General features: G+C 40.8%; 1 protein-coding gene across 3 annotated transcripts; it reads left to right on the top strand.

Moving 5' to 3' along the window:
• Window positions 1–348: 348 nt before the first annotated feature.
• Window positions 349–19,314, top strand: LOC106786451 (runt-related transcription factor 1-like). Of its 3 annotated transcripts, XM_014747860.1 has the most exons (8): window positions 1,920–2,210; window positions 2,459–3,365; window positions 5,533–6,177; window positions 6,657–6,887; window positions 12,398–12,523; window positions 15,934–16,128; window positions 18,167–18,457; window positions 18,755–19,314. In XM_014747860.1, exons 3-8 carry the CDS (start codon window positions 5,862–5,864, stop codon window positions 19,096–19,098), a joined length of 1,503 nt encoding a protein of 500 aa, XP_014603346.1. In that variant the 5' UTR covers window positions 1,920–2,210; window positions 2,459–3,365; window positions 5,533–5,861; the 3' UTR covers window positions 19,099–19,314. The 3 variants fall into 3 exon arrangements, with proteins under 3 accessions (XP_014603347.1, XP_014603346.1, XP_014603348.1); XM_014747861.1 differs by lacking the exons at window positions 1,920–2,210; window positions 2,459–3,365 and adding an exon at window positions 349–887; XM_014747862.1 differs by lacking the exons at window positions 1,920–2,210; window positions 2,459–3,365 and adding an exon at window positions 5,287–5,306.
• The last annotated feature ends 2,298 nt before the right edge of the window (window positions 19,315–21,612 follow it).

Below are 21,612 nucleotides of genomic sequence, written 5' to 3'. Positions count from 1 at the left end.
TGGATGTCTAAGCGGCATCCTCCCTCCAACTTGGAGGAGCACCCCCATCGTCGTCGACGTCGTCGTAGGGGTGGTCGAGTCACGTGGAAGGGGCGGCACACGGAAGGGTAGGGGTGGTTGGAGAAGAGATAGGGAGGGGAGAGAGTTTCGCTCGTGGTAAAGGTATCGGGTAGGAAAGAGAAAGAGAGTTGGTTGAGTTTATCTCTGTCGTCGTACCACAGTGGAGAAGAGAAAGAGAAAGAGAGAGTGAAAAAGGGTCGGCGGAACGAAAGGGGTGGTTTAGCGTTCACGCGGTACGGTTGCTGCTACCGTTGGCGTTGCTGGTGTGTTGCTGGTGCTACCGTCAGCTTTGTTGCTCGTATGCACGCACGTTACCATCGCACGCTGCCAGTATTCGTTTCTCTCTCTAAGCCGCTGGTAGAAGCGGCTTCCTCGGTTTCGTAGATATCGCGAACGAACCAGAGAATCGGTTTTAAAAGCGCAAACTGTTCGTTCATTCCTTTTTCCTACCTACCATATTTCTTTCTTTCTTTCTTTCTTTCTTGACATCGATTACTCATCACGAATATTTTTCCTTCGATCGTACGCGAATCCCCACACACGTTATCGTTGTTCTCTCGTTCGTTTAACGCTAACGCGAATTATCTTTCTCTAACCAACTCTCTTTTTCTCTTTCTCTCTAACGTGACAACACACGTGCTCGTTACAATCCTTCTTCGCGAAATTTACTAAACCGATCTCATTCCGATTAATTCTATTTCTCATCGGATACTCGATCTCTCGATGATTCGTGACCTCGTGACTGGATATAAGTGTGATATTCATTTAAATATCTTCATATCGTGATATCGTGAGTGCCCGGAGACTATTTCGGATCCCCAAGTTTGGTATGTACGCACGATCTTGTCATCGTCCACATTGTAAATCGTATCGTATTCCACGTGGATAAAAAGAATGAGAGAAATAGGGAGACACAGAGAGAGAAAGAGATAAAGAAGGATAAAGAGAGAAACAGAGAGATAGAGACAGAGAGAGAGAGAGGGAAAAAGAGTAGAGTGGAAGGTTAGTTTTCATTTTCCCGATCGGCGAGAAGTGCATTCGAGTATCAATTATCAATCGACGACGAGTCCATCCAGTGACATTGTGTCCGTGTGACATCCCGTGGGTTGTTTCGCATGTTGGTTTTTATCAACGATTAACCTAATTTTAAAATAGCATCCCCTAATAGCTGAGATTAATCCTATGACAAGTGTCTCGACGAGTGCGGTGTTACGAAATCATCTATCAAATTTTCAGATAAAAATGAATCCAAATGAGAGAATAATATAGAAATTAAAAAAGGAACGGGTATGTTTGAGTGGGCTGTCGGTTAGGAGCAGGAGGGTGGTAGGGGGAGGGAGAGGGAGGGAGGAGGAGTCGTCGAAGATCCGATCGAGTTGTTTGGAACGCAGGAAGTATCTCGTCGGCGAAATCGCGTTGATCGGAGCGTGACGAGAGGTAATTGAATGTAGGTATGGCATTTGCATTGACAAGCTCCAACAGAGATAATTCGAATCTCGTCGAATGCAGCGGTCCACACTGGCGTTAGGTCGTTTGTCAATACGACGACGGCCGTCCAGTTTCCACGTTTCCACCGTATCGCTGTTTGTCACCGTCTCGTCGGCGAATCGTTCGACTGGACCTCCGAATACCACCCACTACCCTTCCCCCATCGATACTCCTACTTTTTCGTTCCTCGTTCTTTTTTTAATTCATCTTTTAATTTTCTTTGCAGTTTTTTTTCCTTAATTTTGAACGATTGAAATTATTTTGGATTTTCTTACGATTATTCTTTTCGTTCTTACATCATTGGAATGGATTATTCTCGATCATGTTCCCAGATCACGATGAAGGATCGACATCTTTGCAATGGTAGTCTCGATTCTTTACCGAGGCCCAACATGCTAGCTCAACTCGCGATATCATTCGCGTCGGCATACGGCGTACAATGGAATACGGCTTCACTTTCGAAAATCAAACATAGAGAGTTCGCCGGGCGCATCCTCACGCTGCACTGTTTGTACGAATGTGCAAACAATGGAGCTACCCATTTCCTGCGCGAATATATCCTGACGATATCCAACTGGTCGCAGACTTGCCGGCAGGCAAACACGCAGGATAACCTCGGATTTCTCTGAAAATACGATCATCATCTATTCGGTAGCGCATAGGTAGGGTTGATTCGTTACTATGAGAAATGAATATTTTTTTGTTTCTTTCTCTCTCTTTTCTTTTTTGTTTTTCTCTTCCTTCTTTTTTTTTATTTTTTTATTTGATCGTTTCAATTTTATCACTGTGTCATTTGTGAATCGTTAAATCTAGTCTTTTTCTCTTACTCTTCTATTATTATCAGAAAGAATGGTTAGAGCAGAAATAGAAGAAAAATGAAAGTATAAAAGTGTCAAGGATTTTAAAACAGGGAAGCCGAGAGAAGATCATCAGTTTTGATATGAAAATCCGTGGCGCTTAATTTTGCAAAACTCGCGGTGCTCTTCGCGAGCGATCTAATAACGCGATGGTGGCGAATTCTTTGAAAAGAAATCGCCGAGGACGAGGAACAGGAGGATGAGGAGAGAGTGGACCACGGGGAAAGCGATCAAATCGAGGTTCGATCGATCGATCAAAGCCGAGCTCCCCACGGATGTCCAGCACGCGAGCCATACCGCAAAAGGGTTCGAGGGGAAAGAAGGGAGAGAGAGAGAAAGAGAAATAGAACGAGAAAGAGAAAGAGAAAGAGAAAGATAGAGAAAGAGAGGTGGGCATCGCGAGAGGGAGAGAGCTTCGAGTCCGGTGGGAGATAAAGCGATAAAGAGCAACGTGGGAGAGAAAGAGAGAGACGGAGAGGGATAGAATGAGGGTTCTGAAAGAGGGAAAGAGAGACGCGAAGCGCGCCAATGAGAGGAGCAGCGAAAGAGAAAGAGGGAGTTGGAGCGCGCATTGGGAAGAGCGAGAGAGTCAGTCCGAGAGAGAGAGAGAGAGAGAAGGAACGGTGGCTGGAAGGAGTGGGGTGGCAGAAGGGTATGAGTGGAACCAGGAAAGGGGAAAGGGATGCTGCGTGTGTTGGCATGGACCAGTGCGTCAACGGCTGTTGCCTCACACGAACCGCCGAAATTATAGTTAGTGACCCCAACGGGTGTTCCGAAATACACCACAGAGTACCGTAGCACGCCCAGAATAGAAGCACCGAAGACTCCTCACGGATATCGTCCTATCATCCTTCTGGAATATTGTTCACGAGTTACCTCGGAACATCCCAAGAGGACCTTTCAAGGAATCTCGATGATCCTGCCAAGCCAAATCCTACTACCCTCGGATAATATCCTCATGTAATCGTCTTTAACTTGGTTTTATTGTGCATTACGAATTTTATAACCTTTTATATTATTCCTTTCTTATTCTTTATTTATTTTCTTCATCTTTTTCTTACAAAAAGTGAACAGTGAACGGATTAGAAATGATCTCCACAAATGATGGCTGTGTTAATATTTTTCTTTTTCTATTTTTCGTCATTTTCGTTTAGTAGTGTCAGAAGAATTCGAGTGTGAATAACGAACGGTTATCATTATTCGAGTTAGTGTTGTGTAATCACCCGTGTATCTTGGATGCAATCATTTTGGACGATCTTTTCAGTGATTCAAATCATTCCTACAGGGAATATTCTTACTCGGAAAAGGGTAACCTTTCGCCTGAGTTATTTTAGTGTTGTTTGTGAATCGTGATGTTTTTTCTTCAGAATAAGCATAATAACGGTGTTAACGTTCGTTCATATTCGAGATTCTAACTACACAGAAGATCGTTCATCCAATCGATTGATCTCGTAATAGAAGAGAAAAAGAAGATTATTTCGGTCATTACAACAAAAATTGTCGATGAATTTATTATTCTCCTGGATCTTAGAATAATTCGTTTTCCAAATCTTGTCGATGCTTCAACAATCTCAAACCTCGAACAAGTCGTTTGATGACAGCTCGAATTTCAACTGAAACATGTCAAAATCGTAAGCAAACATTCGCAGAATTATCGAACAATCGTGTCTCGATCTGCGTAACTTTTTTTTTTCTTTAGAAAAGGCAACAAGCAACGAGCTTGGTAAGAGATTTGAATGCGAAGTTAAGCGGGCATCTTAGCCGTCGCAACGTCGTCGAAAGTTTCTCTCGTAAGATCATCGAGAATTCCTTGCGACTATTTATCGCAACATTTTGTTCATATGCCTTTCGTTTTAAATCGTTAAAACACATAGATTCTACAAACATTTCTATCGAATAATATCAATTCTTCGTAAATTCGTACCTATTTTCAAATTTCAATTCTGTCATAGATTTCTTTCGCACGATTCTAGTAACAACAGCAACAACAAAATCATGGGTTCGGTTGAGTTCGTAATGACGATAGTAACGCGTTCCACTTTATATTAGTATGAATTACTAATTTAACGAGGGTAATGTAATAGTACTTATCGATTCTACATAATTTCCCGGGCGGATTCCGTTCATTGGTAATCGTGGATAGCCGATAAGCGATCGATTCAAATGTTATAGGAATTATTTCGGATCGGAATAAATTTCATCCTATCGATATTTTTGTATAACTTCTTAGTCAAAATAATATCCTCGTCAAGCGAAATTTCTCGATTAAATTCTCGACCAAAGACCAGAGAAATCGATTTGGAAATTTCTAATAGCATAGCCTGTGTTTCAATTAACTAATATTATTTTCTTAAATTATAAAAAAAAAAACAAAAAGCTACTTTTTCTTTTTCGCGTCGAAGGTGGAAGGAGAAAGGACGAAGGACGAAGAATTGACAGAGAACAACGTGGTAACGTACCACGTGTAGTTTGACACGCGGTCGTAGTGCGTAGGGGTTGAGAGTATTCGTGTGTGGGGGTTTGCCTCACCGGTGGTGGCCGTTCTTTTTCCCCTATTTTTTCCGTCCCCACTACTAGCTCTCGCGGGTCTGCCCCTCCGTACCACCTGGATACGCCGTGTCAGCCCCGGTGACGTGCGCAAAAATTACTGAATGAACGGTGACGTCACCAGCCGCCCGCGTGAAAAGTGTGCGAGTCGCTTCGTTCGTGTCAACCGTTTTTCCCCTTCCTCCCCTTCCTCCTCATCCTCCACCTCCTCCTCCTCCTGCTCCTCTTCAACCTCGTTCACCGATCTCTCCCTTCTCTCTTTCTCTTCGTAGTATTTTTCCTGTTTTTCTCTATCTACCCCTCTTTCTCTTTCCCCTTTCTTTTTATCTTTCTCTAACTCTTTCTCTCAAATTGGTAAACATTCTACATACATGAATAATACTAAAGATCGTATCGTGACCTATTCTCGCGAGAAAAAAATACACATATTATTTCGATTATTTATTTAATCTTAGAGTTTTAGAACGTTTAACTTTGGTATATACATTCGTACGTTTAATTCGTGCTTTCGTACAGACATCGACAACGTACGGAAGAGATTAGCTAACAGTTTGAAGAATGAGAATTTCTCTGGTTGCAGATCTCGATGAATTCGTAGCTGGATATCAGATCGTGCGGTAAACTTTAATACTGCGGTTACGGGATCGACAAAAAATTGAGAAGGTTTAAGCGTTGAAAGATTGATATGAATCTATGATGTATTAGATAATTCCTAGTAACAAAATATGATAATGTTAAAAGATTGAACTTGATGAGAACTTGTCGGTGAAATAAATAAATAAATAAATAAGAAGAAAAAAAAAAGAATAAGAAAAGAAGGTGTTAAGATTTGAAGATCTTTTGGAAAGTGTCGGTTCGGTGTTGTACGAACCGAATGGAAGGATGTTTCATCCGGCGTTCTGACTGCCTATGGATATATTCGACCGTTGCAACAACGGTGGCGGCGGCGGAAACACGGTAACCGGAAGCGGCGGCGGTGCTTCGGTGAGGACATCGAGCAACGAGTCTGGCAGTGGAACGTCTAGCGGTGGAAGCGAGAGTAGCGGAGGAGGATCTTCTACCAGGATGCAGTTGACAGGAGCTTCGGCTCCTGGGGCGGCTGCCTCACCGGAGTCCGGCGTCTCGCCATTGACGGACGCCTATACCAAAATGACCAGCGATATTCTTGCCGAGAGAACGCTTGGTGATTTTGTTAGCGAGCATCCTGGCGAACTCGTCAGGACAGGTGACTTTTTACTCTTTTTCTCTCTCTCTCTCGAGATAATTATTATTTATAACAATCCGCGTCGCGTCTGTTTTACTTTGCGTTTTAAACCGACTTTATATATATATGTAACATTATTTTTTTTTTATTTTCTAATACTTTCTTCTATGTCTAAATTATACTTTTAATTTAAAAAATAAATGCAAATTTTTTGATAATATCATTTATTTTCTGTTCAGTATACTGTTATAATTATTTGTACAATTAGTATAGCATTATTATGTTAATACAAGTAACAGAATAATTCATTCGCATTGTATTATATTATTGGAGAGATTAACAAGAGAATTGCATCAATTATGATTACATTCTGTGTACATTGATGATAATCTTCATTGATATTAGCAAAAAGATTTGTAAAAGATATGGTGATCGCATACTTTGATTTGAAACGAGAGATTTTAATTTTCTTCTCATTATTGAAATGATTCCTCTTCCAGGCTCACCACATTTGGTCTGTACGGTTTTACCAGCCCACTGGAGATCGAACAAGACGTTACCGGTGGCATTTAAAGTGGTAGCTTTGGGAGAAGTTGGCGACGGTACTTTAGTGACGGTTCGTGCTGGTAACGATGAAAATTGTTGCGCCGAATTAAGGAATTCTACGGCATTGATGAAAAATCAAGTAGCTAAGTTCAACGATCTAAGGTTCGTCGGTAGAAGTGGCAGAGGTGAGTAGAGATTTGATCCGTGAGTTATTAATTAGAATAGATTAATCTCTTAGAAGACTATGGAGAAGAGAATAGATTTATGAGAAATTCCAAATTGGTTTTGTGCGAAGCCCGAAATTCAGAAATTTGCGAAAACATTTTCGTTGTTGCGTTACTCGATACGCGTTCTAAATTAATTTTTAATCAAAAATATATTGAGGAGATGATAAGATAGAGAGAGAAAAAGAGTGGGAGAGAAAAAAAAAGATATGCTGAGAAAAAAAGATTATTCCTGATCTTAAAAGAGGTTGAACCTTCTTGGCCTACTTTCCCCTTGCTCCATTCATAAAAGTAGAAAGTTGTTTGGCTTCCGTCGACGAAGCGTGTCGCCCCTCGGCGTCGCGAATGAAGACGAGAAAGAGGAAAGTAAGAAAAGGGAGAGGTAGGGACCCTTTTCGTACAAGGAAGAATCTTCGTTGGTCTTGTAGTAAGGGTAGGTCGTGGACGTCTTGAGACACCCTCCTTTTTCTTTAGCCCTTACCAAAAGGGAAAAGTCTTGCCAGTCTGTCTTTCGAAGCTTACCAAGGTTCCTTTTCTGGTTGACATTGAACGAACACCAGCTAACTGTTTCTATCTTAGTATCTCCTTATTGTGCGAGGATGGTTTCGAGGAGAAGATTGTGACGAAAACGATGAAGACGACAAAGACGACAAAGACGACGACGACGATATCTTAGGGATGGGTAATGGCTTTTATTTGTCCGCACTACTACAGACCGATTCAACGTGTTTATTTCAGCCACCTTCCTTCTTCGTTAGATAGAGAGTAACGGAAGAAGAGGAAAGTAGGGAAGAAACGCAACGCAACGAAGCCAAAAGTAGGGTGGCTGGTGCTGATATTAATTGAGGTTTCAGACGGATTTTAATTAACGTTATTAGCCTGGGTACTTCGGCTAATCCAATTCGACCTTGCAACGGAGAATTTCTACTCAGTAGTTCGACCTACTTTCGACGAGATACAATTATTCCTTTAAATAAGAATTTCCTTACATCTTTTTATTTTTTCCCTTCTATTCTATCTCTTTTTTTGATGACCAATTTCTAAACAATTTTAAGTTCGAAGAAGTTAACGATTAGAATGGTAGGATGGTATAGTGAAGAAAACATTAGATTTTGTTCAGATCTTAGGAACCCTTTTCGCGAACACGATTCGCTCTTCGTAAATCACAGATTTGTCGAATTCTCTGTCTCTCTAGTCTTACGACGAACGAGAGGGAAACTTCACCCTCTTTGGATTTTAGAAGCTCGCAAGCGTCTGTCATTTGTCTGGGATTAGCTCTCGATTGTTTTCGCTTGGCATGGAATTAACATAAGCTTGGATGAAGAATGTAAGAGAAGTGTCTCTCTTGTCAGTTTCTCGTCTCTTCGTTCGTTCGTTCGTTCCTTCCTTCCTTCCTTGAATATTCCTAGAAACCAATGTGCACCGAATTGTCGCCCTAGAATCTATAATGATCCTCTTGTTCTCTGAACATAAAGGTACTCAGACTCGTACGAACTTGAATCTCGAAGGCTCATTGAATTTAAAAGATTCGTTGGTTCATCGAATCTCCATATAATTTGTAATTTTTAATAAAATTTATTCTTAAACTTAAAGAAATAATAATAATAATAATCAGAAGAAGAAGAAGAACAACAATAACAAGAACCAAGAACAAGAACAAGTAAGAACATGAATAACATCATTCGCGAAGTAGACTAGCACGATAGTATGATAGTCGAGAGCTTTGCAATATCGATGATAAGCCGGAGACCTCTTGCCGCACGTTCAACTGTAATGCCTGCTCCATCAGAGCAAAATCTACCCCGAAGGTACTGGATCGTTTCTACCCCTTTGCTTCTAAGCCCTTTAACGAGATAGATCATTTGGGTGCTTATAGTTTCAGCCTAGAGTATGGAGGAGTACGTTGGAACTTTGTTATCAAGGATGGGATTTCCTTTCTCTCGATTTCTAAGATGAAAGTGCTTTTTCGTCCTTCTAATCATATATACGAGGACAACCTTATCACCTAAGCCACTTTTCTTTTCATTTTTTTTTTTTATCAGATAAAAGCGTCATTAATGTTAAGAGCTTGTCTTCTTTCATACCCTACACACGACTATAATTAATTCGTTCGTAGTTGAAGTCGTTAGAATAAAATTGTTCATTCTCTCCCTCTCTCTCTCTCTCTTTCTCTCTCTTTCTCATTAAATGTTCACAGTTGGAACTAAATTTCGTGAAACGACCAACGCTTATTTTCCGAAATTTAGAAAGAGAAAAGGTATAGTAGCCGCAAGCGATAACGGCTCGGCCTGCGTGTCCTGACCATAATCAATTCGTTATCAGGCTACAATAGCGCATTTGCGATTCGTTCCGGGTAAAATTGAAATTAATTAATTGGCTCGACAGCACCCGGACAGCCTACACCTACAAACGTATACACCTATTCACTTCCAACATACACACATGTGTATATATATATATATGCACAACATGTTAATGTCGAGAGTATATACGCACGTAGGCGTACACCTTTCATGGAGAAACGTATGCTAACGAGCATAATCAGCGAATCGACGAGGACGAGCTATTACTCGATCGACTCTCTTCTCTATTCGATTTCATACAAATTCAATTTCGTGTCTTCGCGCCACTGGTTTTCTCCTCCCTTCCCTACCCCCAGCCCCACCTTCCATCGTTAAATGCAGCATATGTGTAAAATCTGATTTCTAAAATTGTAATGTCCATTTATTTCATAAACATTAGTTAATAACGCATCAAGTAATTTTGGTATTTTATATTTTTCGGTTTGAAAAACAGACGTGTCAACGAAGTGTCATACTTTTGAAAAGAGTTTTCTTTTTATTTTTTGTTTACATTGAAATGCATAGAGGTAAGCGAAAATGTGTGTAGGTTTGACAGCAACATTTTCGGTTTAAAGTCAACACACAATACGTTTAACAACTCGGACACGTATAAAGTTTAAGTAAAAAACATTTCCATTCGAGTCTTTCACAAAGCAAAGAAGACGCACTGTAGACCAAAAAAAGATAAAAACGTGGCAAGGAAGGAAGGAAGGAAGGAAGGAAGGAAAGAAAGAACGAACGAGTGAGAGGAGTCTCGCGTTTGAACAAAAAAAAAACAAAAAAAGAAAGAAAAAAGAGGAAAAAGAAAAAAGAAAAAAAAAAAGAGGGTTGTCTCGCGAAAGGGGAGAAAAGACTTTTAATGGTTGTACGGTGACTGGCACCGAGGGTGATACCATGTACCTACGCGTACCTACCTAACTACAAGGCATAGGTAGGTTGTAGGTGAAAAGGTTCTGACAGGCAAACAGGCAGTAGGCAGATCGTGGATGGCGTGACTCCCAGTAAACCTAGGTAAAACTTAAGCTACATTGCTAGTGGAAAACGAGAAGCTCGCGTGGCGAACCACCGTGTGGCCACGCTCGACACTCGCCATTATTTCGCTTTTTATTTATCCATTCTCGTTAACCATCTTTATTTTTCTCTAATGGGAATAAGATTTTCTAACGGACAACGATTGTATAAATTATATTTTATTTCAAATTAAACGACATATATATATGTATTATACCAACGTATTGGATTTGAATAAACAGAAAATCTTTATAAATGTTTATTACAATTCGAATGAGATCGTTCTATCTTGTCAGATTTTTCCTTCCATTTGGATAATATATTTTTTCTCATATTTTCATTTCGAAATCCAAATTCAAGATCATCATGCACGCCACGCATCGTCCAAATTCGTCGACCGCAGTTTAATTACGATCATGAAGAATGTAAAATAAATATCGGGTCGTTCAGTTAGTGCCAGTGCGTAACGACGAAACGCAAAAGTAGTATCGCTTGTTGTATACGGATATAAATAACATAATGCGTTCGAATAGCCCGTTTTCTAAACAATCCGGAGGCAAAATGCGCCATGGTTTTCGGCCAGGTTTATATTATAGTATCCGATTACACAGAAATATACTAAAATCTCGCTTCCATTAAATTTCCACTCGGTTAACGATAAGTCCTTATGGGATAAATATAAGATCATTCATGTAAATTGGAAATCGAATATTTTTCAACAACGATAGATCGATCAATCATCATTAATTTTCCACAGGACTGAAAAAAATATTCAAACCTTAAATCGTTGGGTAACGATAAGCAGGATGATTCGAATACGAAAACGTGGTGGCGATTTAGGGGTGGCCCACGGGGGTTTGACGAGAGGTAGCAAGTGGCAGTAGGGGATGGTGGCATTGCGGTGAACCTCCGCGTGTTCGACGGGCCGCTTGCGTGTTTTCCACGACGGTGTGAGTTTTTCCGCGACATTATTCCCGGTTAACAGGCTTTTTAGCATAATTCGAGCCTCCTCTCTGTCTCTGTCTCTGTCTCTCTCGTACTCTTTCTATCTCTACTACCCCTCGCGTTGCATTCGCGCGCGCGCGCGCGTATACAGGCTTGACTCTTCTGGCTGGCCACCGTCACCGTCGACGACGCCCTCGATACATTACCGACGGCTAATTCGGTTACCACGGAGTTTCGCACGGCTAACCACGTTTGCGAACTTTCAGCGCCGACGTTGAATAGGTTTCGCGTTCGCTTTCGCGAATCGACGCGCCGCGAGAACGGCCGATGCGATAGAGAACGATGCACACACACACAAAAAAAGAGATAAAAAAAAAAAGGGAGAGAGGAAGAGTGAAAGAGAAACAGCACTCATCCTACTGGTCTCCACGAACAAACCGAACTCGTTTTGCGGTTCGTCCAACGGTTGGGAATTCGAAGAATTCGATCATCGTGCTTTGATTCCTCCCTGTTTCCCATGAAATCTCGATTTTAGAGATTTCCCTTTTGTTAAGATCCTTTCTTTATTTTTTGACCTGATCTATTATATCTATGGATCCTTTTTCACTATTTTTCTTTTATGATCTTTAAAGCATTAACTGCCACCGAGATCTGTATGATGCTCTTAAAGGATAATAGAACAATATATAGTTATTCGTGCTTCATTTTTTATTATACCATAGATAATCTTTTAGTTAAAATATTTTATTGTTGAAGGATTGAATTTTTCGGTTCGTGGTATTGTCCAATTAACTATGATGTTTCAAATTTTGTATTTGTTAATATCCGTGTGATTTTAAATATTAAAACATTTTATGCGGTCAATTTATCATCACCACGTAGCCTAAAAACGAAACAAATGGTAGTTATTGATGGCCGGACGTGACAGCAAACGTATTGTTTGCATTGAATAGGAAGAAAATCAGGTTTAGTTCAACTATAGAAATCTTACTTTACCTGGTTCTGCACAATAGTCACTTGATACATCCAATCGAGTCTCTTAAAAAATAAAAGAACTCTAGCTTACTTTTTTATTAATTTATTGTTAACTAGTAAAAGTATATAAAATCAAAGATTAATGATCGCAAATGTTAATAGTAATAATTTGGATGTCTTTGATTTGTCTGTTTGCAGGAAAAAGTTTTACTTTGACGATAACGGTATCAACAACGCCACCTCAAGTGGCAACTTACACGAAGGCTATCAAAGTAACCGTAGACGGCCCACGCGAGCCGCGATCCAAGACCAGTGAGTATCACTGTAAGCATTTCTATTCTTCTCTAATTTTCTATTATACGTAGTGAGTGTTATGCATGCTTGTTCTCGTAGTCGAAGAATCCATCCAATGGCCATGGCTTAATAAGTGGTCTTCGCAGAACAATTACAATTTCGAAGGTATTGATCTTTGTTATCGCGTGTACTATTACTTCTGACCTATTTAATAACAATTTCAAAGCTTTGATCATAATCATTTGATTGCTAACAATTGTTTCTTGTATAATCTTGCTTTCTCTCTCTCTCTCTCTCTTGTCTCTTACTTTCTCTTCCATCGATTTCCAATCTTACACAGTAGGTCATCTGATGAAATTTCCACGAAAATGTTCTTCCTGATCATGTAAATCCATGTAATACGTGATTGTATAGGTAGAAACTTGAAATAGTCTCTCGTGTGCGGTTCCTTCTCGACCTGGTGCCTAAGTTTCGTGCAATTGCCATTATTTATAAGTAGGGCCTGGTTGGCCATAACATTGACAAAGGGTTGCGGCGTTAGACCCGCGAAGATATTGCGCGTGTTATGTCGCTAACACACGCTTACGCAAACTTCTCCAAGTAGTTCTACTACTCATGGTATATTCGGGACATACAATTACCAGAAACTCTGTAATAGGAAGGGTAAGAAGGTCTTGGGCTCTTCTCTCCTTTCACCGGAAAGGAGGAACGAAACGTCTTTCCTCGTTACGTAACCTACCTACCTACCTACCAAACGTTATTTGCTTTTACTCTACTCTCTGTGTTGTTTCGACCCTCTCTCGTCCAAGGGAAATTTAGATTCCAACTGGTTTGCTTACTACGAACATTACAACCGGACGTAGGTAATACTCATCTCAGCTGTAGTAGGGTGCTAAGAAACGAAAGGAAATCGACTCGAACTTCTCAAACTTCCCTATCTGAAGTCGTCCTCCCTATCGATTTCATCGGACATCATCCCCCTATTCGCGGGGTGACTGCCAGGGAATTTCTCGAGAGTTACCAGCTGGCAACGACAGCTCCTCATTTCGTTCCTCGTCGCTACCCGTTCTTCTCTTTCTACCTTCTCTTCTTCTTCTTCTTCTTCTTCTTCTTCCTCTTCCTTTCTCACCAAACGTTAAGCAACAGAAACTAAAGAAATAAAAAGAAGATGTCCGCTCAATTTCGGCCTTTTCTTTTTTTTTGTTTTTTTTGTTTTTTACTTCGTACAACATGGATTTTAAATTTCGTAGAAGAGTAACGTTTGTTAGAAAGAACATCCGTGCGAAGAATAGGTGGCAGAGAATGAGGAGGAGGAAGAGGAGGAGGTCGAGGAGGTCGAGGAGGATAGGAGGCAAACCTCTCTCAATCAATTTCCTTGGTCTTGCCGCCTTTCTGTGGCGGCTACCTTCGGCTACGGGACGAGGGTAGAATGTGTAATGAATTGCTTGTTTAATTAATTACGACCCTCGCGCGAGGCTACCGGAGAAGCTTCAGGCTAAGGCGCCTCTCAGTCTTTCTCTCTCTCTCTCTCTTTCTCTCTCTCTTATATTCTCTTTCTCTCTCCCATTTTCTTCTCCTCGTGCATCACGCCCCCTTCGTATTTTCCCAAATGGATTTTGGGATTTCGATGGAGAATGCTTTTACGCTCTGAAACGAGAGAAAAGAATCGAATCTTTGGATGAACGGGTTAAGAAAGGATGAATTCGATTCCTATCGTTCTAGGGATTATATTATATATTTATACCTATTACACACAAATCTCTAATTGTTAGATCTTATCGAATTGGAAATAACTTTGGTATAAAATTTATTCGTAATAATAATAGTGTTAAAATTCTTGTATGCGTTTCAGTCTTGTTTCAAAAAAGAAGTCAAAATCGTTTCGCGCAGTCTTGTGTAATAAAATTATACTTTAGACTTGATATAAAAAAAAAAAAAAAAGAAAAAAGAAAAAGAAAAGTGTATAAAATTTGACCACACGAGTAAAAACACATTGCCGTTTCTCCCTTTAGGTTTTTATCGTGATTGTTGAACAAGTGATAATTATAGGAGAGAAAAGAGAAAGGGTCATGGTAGGGTCGGAGGAAAAAGCAACACAGCAGCCGACCATATAGGTGTATACTCAAAAGAGGGTAAAATCGTACAGACGGTGATGACCAAAGAACCGTACGCAGGGAGGGGGGCCCACCCAAGAGGGCTCGGGGTCCTTTTATCTCTCGCCGCGTCCCTTCGAATTGTCGCGGCACACATCACGGCAACGTTTCAAGGCAAGCGTTTATTTTAACCAGAGAGATCCAACGAACCGGCTGCCTTCCCTGCGATTATTTTTAACCGTCTTGAACCGGTAGCGTTACGATTTCGTTGGTGTTTCGTGTTCCTTTGATTTTTCACAAATTCGACAAAAGGGAATTTCTTCGAGATCGACTAGACAACTCGTTTCCAATCTAAATCTAACGAGATCATTTCCATTTGACTATCGTTGGATAGTAGAAGTTCGTTTCAACTTTGTGATCTCGCAAAACGTTTCAAAGTTCGATTTACATCCATCGGTAGGGCAAACCTCAAGAGCCTGTAGGAAGATCGTAGGGCGTATCGCTGTTAAAACTGATCGAGTTCTCCTCCATTCGAGTTGAGTGAGAAAGCAAAATCGAAGGGAAGGTAAAAGGGAATGTAGAAAGAGAAAGAGAATGAGAAGGAAGGAAAGGGTAGTGGAAGAGGGAGATACATTTTATTTCCCTGCAAGGACGGTGTCGCCAACCCAATTAAAGACGTCCCAACAGGCGAGAACCGTCCTTCTGTCCTGCGGAACCGGCTGTCCCTGGCGTTTTAGGTTAACGTACGGACATACACACGGCCAAGGCAACGGAGAACCCGAGTGACTGTCGGAGGATAGAGAACAAGAGAGAGAGAGAGAGAGAGAGAGAGAGAGAGAGAGAGACAGAGGGAGGGAGAGAATAGAGAGGGTGATTCGCACTCGTATACCGTGCGTGGGTGGGTGTGGACGAGGGTGTGGACGTGGGGAGAGCGGAAGAGCCAGACTCCCGTCGTCCCGATAATCCAATCGAAGCCCTAATTCTAACTCGGCAACCCGAAATTCCCGCCGGTTTGCTGAATAGGGTATGCTCGATCTGGAGACACAATGGGGGCGCTACCATAGAATATCTCTAAGCGAAGACCAACCGAGAGATACGCTTAAACGATCGACGATTTCCACCTTGAAAATTCGATGGGAAGGATGAAACGATGGAAAAAGGGAACGAATCAATGAAAGATAGACTGGAATAAAGAAAGAAATGAACAAAAAAAAATAAAAAGGAAAGAGATTAAAAGAATAGAAAAGAAAATGAGATAGATGAATAGATAGATAGACTACTAGGTGGCTTGATTGCGTTCGTTGAGCGTACCTCAAGTCCAGTGGACAGGCGCACGGTTGATCGCAGTGCTATCTCTTTTAGGGCAGCAACAACAGTTTCACGCATTCGCCTTTGCCTCCCAACGTGGTGCACCGTTTTTCGCATCCCCATTGGTGGATCCTCTACAGTCTCTACCGAATCCTCTACAGCCGTTGCCGAACCCGTTACAACCACGGGATCCTCTGTCGTCTTTCAGGCACGCGATGCCTGGTAATTGTCAGAGTGAGTACCTTCGTTCGACCTCCTGTTACTATGTACTATTACTTGTCAGTTCTTTTCTAGACTATCTACCATTGTAGCTTGGTCTGTTTGTTTGCACCCCAACACGCGTTATCCTGCTCGCATTTACGCTTTTGCATTACAACTTTTCTCTCTTTCTCTCTCTGTTTCTTTTTTCTTCTTTTTATTTTATTCTTTTCTTTTTATCTAAGTGTTCAGTTAGTTTCGGAATTCTATTGTTACTATTTGTACCGAATTTCAGTTACTCTAAATGTAATTCGTTGACATGAAATATCATGAAAACAAATATTTCCATGTAATAAATATTTCTATGACTTTACGAGATCGTATCGAGCTTTCTCGACTACCCAGAGAAAGAGAGAAAGAGAACAGGCTTCGAATTTGAGAATATTTCCAGACAGGCATTGCTACTGCGAGTTGGGTGGATAAGAGGTGGAGGAGTAACGCCGTTGCTTTTGGGTAGGCTCGGAAGCTAGCTTCTCGGCTTCAGACGCGGAAACCGCAAGCCTGTTCAAAGCTAGATTAAATATTATATTAAAGGGGTTGCCACGGGAGTACGACCCCGTCGGACGCCAGCGTGTTTTAGGGTGGCAGCTTCGTTTCTCTCTCTCCCTCTCTCTCTCACTCTAAACTCGTATTACGGATTCACATAGTATTCATACGTAAAGTCATCCTCCTCCTCCTCCTCCTCCTCCTCCTTCTCATCGTTGTCGTCGTCAGAATATTCGAAATCTCGGAATGTTCATCCTCTGCTCAAATCGGTCAAAAAGTTCTTCGATTAACTGATTCTTAAAAACGCGAATATTACCTATAAACGAAAAAGAAAAGAAAAGGAAAAGTACAGAGTGAAAGAGAGATAGAGAGATATAGCCACCAAAAAAAAATGAAAAAGAAAGTAATACAAAAGAACTTGCATCAGCAGGACGTTGATTTTCAAGAATCAATTTAACGAATTACTTCAGACGGGAGAGAGAGAGAGAGAGATCGGCTAGCCTGATAAAATTCCTCGATAAAGTATGAAGCGCACGGAATATTTCCTTTATTAACTTTATATCACCCTGCCTTCTCTTTCTCATTGTACTCCGGTTGTCCGATAATTCGCAAATTCTAGGCCGATATTTTGAAGTTATGCGTTTACGCGTGCGAAATCGCAGTATTTGAATTGTGATTAGTGAGGGAAAGGGCGGGCATCATCTTCGGTTCGTTTGGTTTTCGACGTTAAAATTTCTTCTCTGATTAAAAAGTAAGATAGAAGATACATAAAAAGGTGGGGTCCTAGCCATTTAGCGGGACTTTAATCGCAACGCGGATTCTTCTTATGCGGGCGGCTCGGACGAAAGTTGTGTGGTTCTCTTGAAAAAAGGGAGAACGGGAAAGCGTGGAGGAGGTGGTGGAGGGGAAGGAGGAGAAGAAGCAAGGGAAAGGACGCGGTGTGGAATTTGGTGGAACCGGAACGATGTAAAAGCATGGCGGGATGCAGTATTTAGGGCTAGCTCTCGTGACGACGGGCCAGTGGCTCGTTCGTCGGCCGGAGCTCGTCGGTTATTTGAGTTGGCCGAAGGTACGCGGGGGGATGACCAACCCTTTGATCTCCGTACCCCCTCTGCCTTGTCCGTTGCCCGCTATCCCCCTTCATACCCCTTCATACCTCGCCACCGAAGCCGTCACGCTCGTCCTTTCTGCCCTTCTCCCACCCCGCGAACCCTCACCGAGTGACTCATTGGAAAATCTATCGGGGTAGCTGCCTATATTCTACGAAAATATATTCGGCCAAGAGAATGAGAGAGAGAGAGGAAAGGGGGACGAGTTTACGAGTTACCTTGCAAAGTGCTTTTAATCGACAAATAATATCCTACATTTTTTTACCGTTACCTTGCTTTTCTTGTTGTCTTCTTTTATTTTCTGCTCTTTTTTTTTCTTTTTTGAGGTTTCCGCTTTTGTTTTGAAGCTTTCAACATAAATTTACAAATAATCTACAATCTTCTATGGCTCGCTAAGTTTTATACGACCTTATACACAGACATGTCTCAATTCGGTTTGACGGCGAGCAACTCCTGGGGATACGGAAGTACAGCAGGATATGCTGGCTACCTTCCCGGTCCTCTGTCGTCTTGTGCGGCCCAAGCGTCTTTTCCACCCCCACCCCCTCCTCCTCCTCCACCACCACCACCGACGTCTTCCTTGGCGTCGTTCGCTGGTACCGCTGCTATGACCACCCCGACGGCTCCTGATTCGACGGCGGGCTCAGCCGTGACTTCTGGTAGCACTGGTACTACACCACAACAGGACGCTTTCACCGGGGTATCCTCGCGTAAGTCTTTTTCCATTTAGTTATTTTCTTTCGTTCATGATCATATTTTGAAATAAAAGGTAATAACGCTTTGCGGTCGTGCCGAATTATGCTTCAAGAGTATAGGAAAATTTCTGATGGGAATTAAATCGCGATAAAAATGCATTCATTCGTGTTTCATAAACGTAAAAGCAAAAGTAATTGTTTAAAGTTGATCCAACGAATATAGTTAACTCTGAAAGTCAATCGGACCGCAAGGAGTTACGGGGTCCGATCAGCTGATCGATTCGTTGCGATGTTTTCTGTTGATCGCCACAGTAGTGCCGGACACAACAACACCTGGTCAATCCGATCCGTTGGATCCACTGAGCACGCTCATGTCCGGTACGACAAGTCAAAGGTACCAGGACTACGTTTCACCGAGGTCCTTGTCAACGGACTCTAGCACCACGGAAAGTCCTGTTCAAGAGGAGCAAGGATTCGGCCAAAACTACGGCAATTACTTTCCGACGCCAGGCGTATTGCCGAGTATACTTTACTCTCAACTTTATGGAAATCAATTCCAGAACTCGGAGAGTCCTGAACAGAGAGCCGTCACCGAGAGTTGTAGTGTTAGACAGGAAGAAGTCAGACCGGATAACAACGTTTGGAGACCTTATTGAGAGATAAACATGGCGTCGGGTCGTCATTCCCGATCGTCGTTGAGCGTTCGGACGTTTTAAAACAGACTGTGATAGGTATTCAATTTTTTCGATTAAAACAGCGAGAATATCGTTAGCGATGAAGCCAATTGTTGTTGTTATTTTTTCATTAACACGTGCTGACGAAACAACGAGTCTTCAATTAGGGCCAACACACGAACAATATTATACACATATACCACATACATATATTATGTATATATATATATTATTTATTTATTTATATATACAATATTATATATGTGTTTTTACTTGATCGGGCCACTAAATTTCTTTGAATTACAATTGTTATTTATTTAATAATAAATTTTTGTTACATTCATCTCCTTTTGCATAGATCTACTCGAATTTATCGAGATAAAATCGGATCTTCGAAAGTATCGAACTAACAATCGCTTGACTGTAAACGCACTTAATTTCTATAATTCGTGCGTTAGGTGTGTTAAAATAAAGTGTAGCTTTGCCAATGGACCATTTCCAATTGTATCTTTCTGTCAAACCAACTTTAACGTGATACAAAGAGACAATGGAAAGAAAGGTCTGTAATTAATTACGAAAATGGCTCTTGCGAGTGAGAGTGTACGACATAGCGGCGGCGGCGGCGACGGCGGCTGCGGTGGCAGCAAAGGCAAAGGCAATTGGTATTAACGATTAGGCCAAATGGCGATATTGTAAATAATTGTACATAGATAAAACATTTGTCGTCGAGTTGAATTCATTAATCGACAATGACAATGCTGCTGATAATTACGCTGATAATGATAATGATGATGATAATGATGACGACGATGATAATGATGATGACGATGGTGATGATAATGATAGTGATGATAGTGATGACGATGATGATGATAACGGTAATGATAGTGATGATGATAATGATAATGATGATGATGATGATTACGATAATAATGATAATGATCGTGACGATGATATTGATATTGATAACAATGACTACGATATTACTATCAAGGTACTACTATGCGCGAGAGACGATTTATTTCTTTATGTTTTCATAGTATATATAAATATAAATATATATATATATATAAATATATCGCGAAGTGACGATATTTATATCGTGGGAAACTTGTGCAATTTCTCGTCGAGTTAAGTCTCGATGTGATCCGACGCTTACGGTGTTAACGTCCAGCGACGTTACGATCTCTTTCGATTCTCAACGGAACTCGATTAAATTTGACAAATTAATCTAATATTACTATGACAAATTAAATTAATGATTAAATCATTATGTGGAATAATATTTCGAATTTTTATTTCGAAATAAAATAGGCATTCGTGAGTAAATTGACCGATTGATTGATTGGTCCTTGATAGTTCAAAGATTAGAACAGAAGAACCGCGTGTCTAATCGGTTCAATTTTTTTCACGAATCTTACAATAATAATAATATTATTAATAATAATAATAATAATAAAGAAGAACAGGTAATAAAATTAATAATCGTTCCTAGAGAGGATAGGAAGAGCGTTTTTGTCGCATAGCGAACGAATGAGAATGAGAATGAGAATGAAAATGAGAATGATAGTATGAGAGTGAAAAAAAGAATGAGAGAGAGAGAGAGTCAGAAGAACGACGGCGATGTTCGTTCGCAGATTACAAAGAAGCGATTCAACGAAGAAAAGGTTTTCTGCGCCGGTGGTACGCTGCCGAGGACCTCACATCGAAATTTCTGCTAAAGTAACGAAATTCGAAGTCCCAAGCTTCGATTTTACTCGCCTCGAGAAATAGTAAGAGTTACTGAATAAGGGGAAAGAAAAAGAATGAAAGATAGAGAGAAAGAAAGAGAGAAAGAGAGAGAGAGAGAGAGAGAGGGAGGGAGGGATAAAATCGACGCTCGAGATTTCTTTTTTCATCGTCAGCCCGAACCTTGAAATTTTCCCCCCGGCCGTCGGCGACGCTTATTCGTTTTTCCACGCCGACGACGAACATACACATACATTCACACACGCGTCCACACAAACACACACACACACACATATTGCGTTCACGAGAATGATTTCCGATATACATATCCATTACCTATTGTTATCGTAGTTTTTGACCGAGTCGAAATAAAAAGTGTATTTCAAAATATGATATTTGCATTGTGTCGTAAATTAATTACAATTAATTCTATCACATGTTCATATACTTCTGTTCTTTTTCTTAACATACTATATCTCGTTGTTGAACATTTTTATTTTATTAAGTAATAGATACTTTGATGTTTAATATATATTTTTTGGATCATTATATTTTTATTCAGATTTTGATCATTGTGATGAACGAATGGTTGTAAGTTCATTATAATTTATCGATTTTATGTTTTCTTTTTTGTTTACATTGAAAGAGAATATTGAAGTAGAAAAAGAGAGTAAAAGAGAGTGAGACAGTGAGACAGACAGATAGAGTTAAACTCGTTTTAATTTCAATGACTGATCCTTCCAGCGATATCCTTGCCTCCCTAATTGC

This window comes from Polistes canadensis, unplaced genomic scaffold, assembly GCF_001313835.1.
Source record: "Polistes canadensis isolate GaletaPanama2010 unplaced genomic scaffold, ASM131383v1 scaffold_74, whole genome shotgun sequence".
NCBI lineage: Eukaryota > Metazoa > Arthropoda > Insecta > Hymenoptera > Vespidae > Polistes > Polistes canadensis.
This window is presented reverse-complemented; position numbering and strand designations above follow the sequence as displayed.

Coding starts and splice junctions, on each gene's coding strand:
- LOC106786451 (XM_014747861.1), top strand. CDS start 5,862: ATGGATATATTCGACCGTTGCAACAACGGTGGCGGCGGCGGAAACACG. Junction 6,178..6,656: donor TGGCGAACTCGTCAGGACAG/GTGACTTTTTAC, acceptor TTCCTCTTCCAG/GCTCACCACATTTGGTCTGT. Junction 18,458..18,754: donor TTTCACCGGGGTATCCTCGC/GTAAGTCTTTTT, acceptor TGATCGCCACAG/TAGTGCCGGACACAACAACA.